General features: G+C 39.5%; 2 protein-coding genes across 3 annotated transcripts; one reads left to right on the top strand and one right to left on the bottom strand.

The window, feature by feature from the left end:
• Nucleotides 1-826: 826 nt before the first annotated feature.
• On the bottom strand, nt 827-7041 carry plaa (phospholipase A2-activating protein). Of its 2 annotated transcripts, none has more exons than XM_065289035.1 (14): nt 6815-7041; nt 6105-6301; nt 5856-5956; nt 5593-5713; nt 5265-5432; nt 5021-5156; nt 4318-4487; nt 4057-4208; nt 3704-3920; nt 3461-3526; nt 3311-3382; nt 3125-3232; nt 1716-1880; nt 827-1587 (listed from the first exon to the last, which is right to left on the bottom strand). In XM_065289035.1, the coding sequence occupies exons 1-14, from the start codon at nt 6961-6963 to the stop codon at nt 1016-1018; spliced, it is 2394 nt and encodes a 797-aa protein (XP_065145107.1). In that variant the 5' UTR covers nt 6964-7041; the 3' UTR covers nt 827-1015. The 2 variants fall into 2 exon arrangements, with proteins under 2 accessions (XP_065145107.1, XP_065145108.1); XM_065289036.1 differs by having other exon boundaries at nt 6105-6298.
• Nucleotides 7042-7393: 352 nt separating this feature from the next.
• On the top strand, nt 7394-8554 carry smim20 (small integral membrane protein 20). Its single transcript, XM_065289037.1, has 3 exons — nt 7394-7552; nt 8061-8117; nt 8270-8554. Exons 1-3 carry the CDS (start codon nt 7444-7446, stop codon nt 8308-8310), a joined length of 207 nt encoding a protein of 68 aa, XP_065145109.1. The 5' UTR covers nt 7394-7443; the 3' UTR covers nt 8311-8554.
• The last annotated feature ends 711 nt before the right edge of the window (nt 8555-9265 follow it).

Genomic DNA, 9265 nt, shown 5'->3' with positions numbered 1-9265 from the left:
TATTCTGTAGGGTCCAAAAGAGACTTAACAGTGCATAATGTGCTTTGGTCATTTCAAATACATTGATGTTTTAGAGAGAAATGCATTTTTATTTCCTCTGCAGTTATGGTAAAATCTGTTTATGCTCAATATGTATGTATTTGGCCTCTGTTTTTAGCATTATTTATTTAACTTAAGTTTTCTTTGTCTTACTGATTGATGCTATAGTGAGAGCATGTTTGGGATTTGCAATGTGTACATCCAATTTCCGTACTATAGGAAACATCTGACCTTTATTAACTAATTATAACGATACATATTCAATTGAGACTTGAAAGATATACAGGGTTTCACTTGTGTTTTAAGTACAGATGCTAAATATTTTAGAAATAAAATGAAAAAACTAATTGGTGGTAGCCTTATACTTCAACTCAACAATGATATGTTGTTTACCTTGATTATGTCAGTAAAATGAAATGCATGAGACATACAGTGTTGCCTGTATGAATCCATCAAAATCATTTTATGAATCCATATTTCTGACTGGATGCTAAAATAAAAAGTTTGAATAAAAAAAAACTATGCCTGCACAGGAGTGTGAGCAGCACAAGGAAACTAGCCAAAAAAGCGAGTGTGAGAGGGCGCACAAACAAAACAAAAAAACTAAGCTGATTGGCTGTGTTTTGTGATCGATTGCATTGTGCCACAGCCCCATTTCACGTTTATTAATGGACAGACAAAATTGCTTATCGCTAGAATCATGTCGCGTCTAATTTGAATACGGTGTAATGTTCAGCATTGCCTTTTCCATTTTCATCAATAACACAAATCTTTCTTTATGACATCCTTGGATTAAATCACCAGTGTTTATTCACATCATGCATTCATTCATTACCATTCATCATCAAAATGTGAAAATTTAAATACAAACTAATGGTAAGGAGGCTTAAGAGATTTAGAAGAGGAGCGACAGATATCATAAAGGTATGGAGATGGAAGTTGGTTACATTTGGATCACCTGACCCCCTCTGTGACATCACTGCAGTTCATCGAGCAATAGTCGACAGCACTCCCCCACTTTAGCTGGATCCGGGACACCAGCATATTTCGAAATCTGAGAACGGACACCCAGAGATCGTGCAAGGTCCTTTGCTGTGCCGTCTCCAGCCACTGTGGTCCCCAGGGCCACCAGCAGCCTGAAGACAGCCTCTTTGTCCTGTACTACCTCTAAGGCAGTGCTAGCCACTGACAAGCACTGTGCCTTTGCTTCGATCTCGGCCGGTTGACCGTACAACCTTCCGGCGTAGTTCAGCACCAGGGTGGCCACAGCAACGTGGATGTTCTTGTTGCAGACTGTGCGAAGGTCTCCGGCCCGGGAGAGCACTGCGTCGCGTTGGCCCAAAAGGAGAGCGCGACCGTGGGACCCAGAGAAACAGTTACACAGCGTACGCAGTGCAAGCATTTGGTTTGCAGGCCTGCCGTCGGGGGACATGAGACCCAGGAGATGGTTACAAAGACTGGCGCCCTCAGTTCCACCGCAAAGCTGGGCGTTGACCTCAGGATGCCGCACAGCCAATCGCAGGATGTCCAATACAGGAAAGACAATATCTGAGAATTGAAAATGAAACATTGGTTGGTTCAACTGGGAACAATCCTGGACTAAGCTGGATTCATATTTTTTGAAAACTTGTAAATGTGCATATAATGACCATAGCTGATCTTATTCAGTGTCTTACCCTCTGGCCAATGGCTGGCCTTCCAAAGAACACCGATCTGCTCTGCAGTGGGCTGTTCCTTCTTCGGATCAGTAACTATGAACAACAGCTTCTCCAAACTGTCCAGTGCTGCCTCGCTCAGCTTATGATCTTGAGGAGCGGAGTTGTTCAGCTCCCGAAGCTTACCTACAAAAGACATTAGGACAAATTTCATGGGCAAGATCATTCTCAACAAGTCTGACTGTTTCAACAGTCAGAGTGGGCCTGACCCACCCATTTAAAGCTCAGTCCATCCTGGTTAGCCCTGCCCCTCTTTTAAATAGGGTACAGCACAAGGGTTGTACAATAGTGCTAGAAAGTATGAATGATTCATGTACCATGATACTCCCAAGATATAAGGAATTACCATGGTACCAAATCCAAAAACCTAGGGTACATAATGGGGATGCACAGAAATTTCGGCCACCAAAAAGTTTTGCATATAATAGTTGTCTAGAACTTTACAATATTTAGATAAAAAGCTATTAAAGGGGTAAGTTGTGGACTGAGCCAATAGATGCCACTAAAAATCAACACACTGACTGGACCTTTATTTTTTTATTGAATATGTCATTAAAGGCGGGGTGCATGATCTCTGAAAGCCCATGCTGTTATTTGAAATCACCTAAACAAACACACCCCTAACCCAATAGAATCTGGACCTTCTTTTGATAGACCCGCCCCACACATACGTAACCCAGGCAACAATGTCGGTTAGTAGACATGGCCCCTACTCCTGACTGGCTACAAGTGTGTTGGTAGGTACCCGTACCCGACTCCGTTTTCCAAAGCGTTTCTGAAAAATTGTGCACCCTGCCTTTGAATACAAAAATCACATTTTGCTAAATGCCACATGAACAAGAGGTATTAATCACCTACACACTGGACCTTCAAAGCTTAAGCCAGGCAATTGATTACCGTATATACCCGAATATAAGGTTTTTGTCCTAAAAATATACTGAAAAATGGGGGATTGTCTTATATTCGCAATATAGACAAAACCAGGGGGAAACAGAAGAGGGTGCCAACACGATAGGTTAGATGTGTTTGATTAAAAGCAGATGGTTATTTTCTATCTATCTTCACAGTACCAGAGTTACATACATACATGGGCCTACATAATTATTGCATTTTAGTGGAAAGGTTATTCATTTTTGTCACTCATTCATTAACAGAGTACACTTTAGTTTGTGACAAATTCATCCAAATATTTAATAAATGGTGTTAAAATGTTTTTCCAAAGAATTATCACTAGAATTTTCAAATAAAATTATTTTCCATATTTTTTCCATAAAATATCTATCCCCAAAATAAGTCTGAAAAATGGGGGGTCCTCTTATATTCGGGTATATACGGTACATAATAATATTCTGCTGGAAAATGTAACTTACCAAGAATCTGAGTGGCATTAGCCTGTTCAAACATAACACCATCAATATTCGGGAAGTAAATGTTTGTTGTAGTTTTCTGGCGGGAGGCAGAGGAATAGGCACTACCACCTGAAGTGGATTGAGAGATATATTAGTGTACATACAACAATCTATTCATGAAAGTTTGCAGATATTTATGTAGTTTACCAGTGAAAGGATCAGCAACGCCTGAAGTCGACGTGCCTGTGGATCCTGACCCAGGTATATATCTTCCTGCTCCTGCAAAACGGGAATAAATCATTCTCATCAAGACTTTAGTCATTACATTTCATTTTAAAGCAATATAACGCAGCTTACCTGTGAACGGATCTGCTCCAAATCCCTGGCTGTCGATTCCTGAACCTGGGATGTACCGCCCAGCACCTGAGAACAGAACACTACATGTTTGATTGACTAAATGACACCAACCCCAGCAATAATATTTATTGCATTATTTACTGGAATCAAACCCATATTCTCTGCATTGCTAATGCCATTATTGGCATGTTTTTTTTTTTTATGCAATTGTAAGTAACTCCTTTGTACTCTTAAGTAATTCACCTGTGAAGGGGTCTGTGCCCGTTGGCGCCGAACCCAACGTGTGGCCTTTAGTGTTCTCAATGATGAAGTTAGCCACCTGATCCAGGAACATGGGGCTCAGGTCGTTTTTCTCCAGGAAGTTGTGAGCAGTCAGCCAGGGGTCATCTTTCAAATTGTAAGGCAGTTTCAAGGGTGAACCTCCTTCATTCACATCAATGGTGAAGATGAAGTCGTACTCCTTTAGAAGGGGGGAAAACATTGGGGCTGTTATACAACATGAACAAATTTATAGTAAATAGTTTTAAACTGTGTCAACTTGTATATTTATTACAGTTGAACGCTGCTGTGCATTAATTCTGCATTAAGTGTCTCACCTTGCCTTCGTACATCACTCGATTTGAGCTCTGCTTAGAAGACCCACCAACTACATCCCCGATCTTTACCCAGCGCCCATCACTCATGCTCCACTGATACGCCTCAACATTTGAATCCTCCTTTATGAGTCGAGTCTGACCATCACGATTCCCTACGCACACACACAAAAAACAGTAATGCATTATACATAAGCATCAGCTCAGGGGCACTATCCTGCAGATTTGAACTTTAGCCATAATCAAACACACAAATCTCTGTACCTGGTTCATTCAGGTGCTCTTTGCCTGGTAACTCCTCTATGTTAATGTCACCCAAGTCTCCAGTCTTGGGATCAATGATGGCTTTGGAAAGCTCATCCTCAAAAGCCTGCAAGTCCTGGGCGCTGGCTACACGATCCTCGCTCTCAGTGAACACACGGATTACACCATCGCTTCAGACACAGTGAAATGGTTATGTTCATTTCATGCAGGTAAATAAATTACAATTTTATGCCTTTGGCATACACCTTTATATAAAGTGACTTCGGCCCTGTGTCCATCAGAGCGTTTTTCCTGCAAGCGGTGAAACATGTTTATCTTTGGGTGAAACCCTAAGGTCGTCAATGTCAGTTTTTACTCGTCCAATCAGAGTGGAGGAGGGGTGAGACAAATATCACACCAACCAACCGCTGCATCGTACCAAGCCTGATAAACAAATCAAACATATCGTAGCAACTAAAGAGGTCAGCTGAAGAAACGCTGCCAAACGCCTACAGTCGGCATTGGCCTAGCGTTTTAGCCGCGTTTAATCGCTTTGGTGGACACAGGGCCTTAAAGTGCATTCAAAGGTATACATTTTTAATCAGTATGTGTGTGTGTGTGTTCCCTCTGAGTCAAACCCACAACCTTTGCACTGCTAAGGCAATCCTCTCCCACATGAGCTACATGAAGACTATATACATTTTGGAGGAACAGAAATGCACACCTGGCACCAACAGCAATGTCTCCATTAGGCAGGACACAGCAGCACCACACGGACTGAGCAGGTAGACGGATAGTCTGACAGCATTCCCCCTTCTTCCAGACTCTGACAGTTCTGTCCTCTCCTGTACTTATGAAGTCTAGAGTAAAGGAAAAAAAGATTTTTTTATTATTGAAGTTTAAATAAATGTATAAGTTTTACTTGATATATTATGTTATCTCATACAAAGACATATAAAATTAAGTACCTTGTCCATTAGCGAAGACCGAAATGCTGTAGATATAGTTAGTGTGACCATAGTAAACCTGCACGCATTCACCCGTCACCATCCATCGTCTAATACTTGCATCATTACTGCAGGAGAGAAACTCCACTTCGTTTATCACCGCAAGTCCTCTCACACAATCCTCATGACCTGTGGGACACATTTCACACTCAGATATTCGTATCATAATCACTATGAATGGTAACCACTGCTGGAGATGTAATAGTGAACAAGCCGACAGTTTCGGTTACATCACTGATGGAAATATTTTCTTGAAAAAGCATTAGAGGTGTCAAAAAAGCCACTGTACCAGTGTAAGTATTCTCACAGCGACCAGCTTTCCATAATTTGATCGTCTTGTCAGCTGATCCTGAAAGCATTAAGCCCTGTTCTGGCAAAATAACCACAGCCCATACGGCTGCCGTGTGTCCCTGAAAAACACCAATAATAGAGAAGGAAAACAGTCAGCATATTTGTGTCCTGACACTGACAGTTTGGGTACATCTGATCTAATTTAAAGGAAAAACATATTCGTATTTATTAAAGAAAGCAGTATCATGAATGGTGTGTTACCTGTAACGTCATCATGCACTTTTCACTAAGCCAGACTTTGGCTGTCGTGTCCCATGAGCCACTCAGTAATGTGCCAAACTTGCCAGCAGAGAGCGTACAAACTGTGGAGACGCAAGGAAGCACAAATGACTTCACATCATAACTTTATAGGTAAACTTTAAGTTTAATATTACAGAATAGCCAGACATCTGCTACATGCAGTAGCTACACCACTGTGATGACGTGACATTTTTGTGGATGGTATGGTACCTGTGTTTTTGTGACCCTTGAGTGTAAAGAGAGGATCCGGTCGGTCTAATGAAAACACACAGATGTTGTTGTCATGTCCTCCGGTAGCAATGAGTCCTCTGGGATATGTTTCAGTTGGAGCAATGATACACACGCAGGACACAAAGTTGGCATGGCCATTCATACAGAGCATTTCCATAAATCCATTGTTTTCACTGCTGAAACAAGAACAGGAGGAACAATTTAGGTAATTAGGGCTAAACCTAGGGCTGCATAACGACTAACCGCGACTAATCGTTTGCAGAATAAAACTTTTTGTTTACATCATATATGTGTGTTTACTGTGTATAATAATTATGTATATTCATATATTTAAGAAATATTTATATTTATATATGTAAATACTTATATATAAACAATAAATTAGTACATTTTTTGTTAAACTGGTCAAACTGAAGCGAAATTAATTAAAAATATAATAACGTAAATACAACGTTTAATGAATGACGTGTTTTACAGATCTGTCACCGTCAGAATACAAAACTGTCAGTTTCCTTTCGGGTAATAATCATGAGTTTCACTTTAACTTAACTAACCCATCTCTTTTAACTGACTAACTCTGAGACTAACTACACTCGCCTTAGTAACCGAACAAAACTGAGGACAACTAACTCCCACACATAATTTAATTAAAAGAGCCGCGGTGTGTGGAGGAAGCTGAGGGGATGTACCTCGAGTCCGGTACCCAGACCCGGGCGGTTCGGTCTCTGGACACTGATACAAACGCTCCGTCAGGATACGCCGCGGCGGCGAGACCGCGCACATCCATCTCGTGCGCGGGGAGCGAGCAGCGCAGTCTGTATGTGTTATTGCCGGCCATTTTTATTGATAAAGAGTAAACGAAAGAGCAAGCAAGCACCACTCACACTGACACAGCAACACTACACATACGGCATGACGGGAAAACGAGCGACAAAATAAAAGTCCCTCAATACAATAATAGATGTGTTTGACTTTACGTCGCGCTGCGCAAATTGATCGGCGTATGACATCAGGTTGCGCGAGAGCGAGTCGTAAGCTATGCTTTAAAATTGCTCTCGCGGTACTTTGATGTCAGAAGTCGACCGTTCTGCCTAACGTATGTCTAAAATAAATACATATGAATGAATTACAACCTTTTTAAAGTACTATATAATATGAATGTGTTGTATTTATTTATTTTATAATTTGATATACCCTTTAGATATTGCAAAAATAATATTGACAAATAATACACATTGGACTTTTTATTTATAGTTTGAACTTCAACCCGGAAAAGCATGACTGAGTTGAATATTGTCCTTCTGGATACATAACAAACATGTCCAACAATAAGAGAATAACACTTATTTTTGGAGGTTTCGTTACAGCTGTCGCGGTGGCGTTTTATCCAATATTTTTCCATCCTCTTACTCACAGTGAAGACTACAGTAAGTTTTTATCATAACACTTTTTAGTCATCAGTAGGCTGCTTTTGATTTGGTGAACTTAGATGCGCCACGTTAAATTGTATTGCATTTAAACAAGGCCATAGCATGGCCAGTAAAATGTCCTTAATGTTGCAAAACTATTTCTGCAACATATAATTTAACGTCAAATAAAATATATAAAATTATTTGGTAAAAGGAAAGTATAGATTATTGTAAGTAGAAAAGTTAAGAATTTACGGTATTTCCTTTTGTTTCGCAATAATATATGTTGATTTAAAAACATCATTGCATAACATAAAATTAGTTTTTGTTTTATTTATTTGTTGTTGCATTAAATAATTACAGTAATGAAAATCTTGAATAATGAACCACAAAAACTAGTTATTTGCCTCATATGGTTTTTAAATGAAATTATACCTAGACGTGTTGTCACCAAAACAATTGTTTAGTCTGTTTCAACATTTTCTTTCTCTTGCCATTTTCTGAATTTGTGTTATAATGTTTACAGAGCAGATACAGAAAGTTAATCGATCAGGAATCAATCAAGCAGATGTGCAGCCTGTTGGTAAGTCATGACACTATCTATGATCCATCTCTGTGAGATCATTCTACATTTTATGTGCGTTATCTACATTATTAAACAAACGTTAGCCTTACACGTATTTAAAAAAATATATGGTCTTTATAATTTTCATTTGTCTGTCTTATTGGGATTAGGTGTGAAGATCTGGTCTGATCCCTTCAAGCCAAAATCATGATCCTAACATAGCATGTAGAAGTGGAAACTAAACGAATGAATGTATGAATTTGGGGATTTATGTGTCTTCACTGCACCCTAAAGTGTTTCACAAAAGGGAGGTTGGCAATAATTCACCGTTTTAATAACTACCTACATCAAATGAGGCTCTATGAATCAATGTGTGTGTTGTATGAGTGTATACCTAGTGTAAATTAAAATGAGAATGTTTAATCAACCCAATTAAATAAAAAATAAAGACTATGTTTGGTTATTAAGCACTTAAAATACTCTATGAATCAATGTGCTGTATTCATAATAAAACGTATTTTGAACTGTTTTTCAATAATGACCACTAGATGGCGCACGTCACCTTGTACAACAGTGCATCATAGGTGGGCAAAATGGTTAAAGAAATTCAAAAATACTATAGCAGGGTCATAGTAAGACACATTTAGGCCTGCTCTGTTTACATTCCTTTTACTTACACAAGTGAGAAGCGTTTTAAATCCATCTTACACCAGGGCTATTAGTCTGCACATTGGAGACCTTGGTGTATAATATATTTTAACCTTATCATAACACCATGTTAAGCTCAGCCCTACTTTTGTAATAACTTTGTTGCTTTTACTTGATTTTGATTAGATTTTTTCTATTATTCTGGCACTGAGAGTTGGAAGAGGCCTTTGGCCCTAAAAAGTTGTGAAACGAAATTTGTAACCCGAGAGCAGCACACCTCGGCCAAAAACCTGTGCCAACCAAGTCTGGTTGTCATGGCTACAGGACTGGGCCAGCACCTGTGCACTGAATCCCAAGCCCTACCCCTTTTTACTAAACTGCTTTGTGTGGGTGGGTACAGTGAATAATGTCAACAAAATAATGCACGGCTACACCTGATGTTAATGATCAAGTATTAAAGCATATCAGTTTCAGTCATGCTGAAGCTTAAACATTACATGTTAGAATTACATATAGAA

This window comes from Paramisgurnus dabryanus, chromosome 2, assembly GCF_030506205.2.
Source record: "Paramisgurnus dabryanus chromosome 2, PD_genome_1.1, whole genome shotgun sequence".
Taxonomy (NCBI): Eukaryota; Metazoa; Chordata; class Actinopteri; order Cypriniformes; family Cobitidae; genus Paramisgurnus; species Paramisgurnus dabryanus.
Note: the sequence above shows the minus strand (reverse complement) of the source record. Positions and strands in the feature narration are given on the sequence as shown.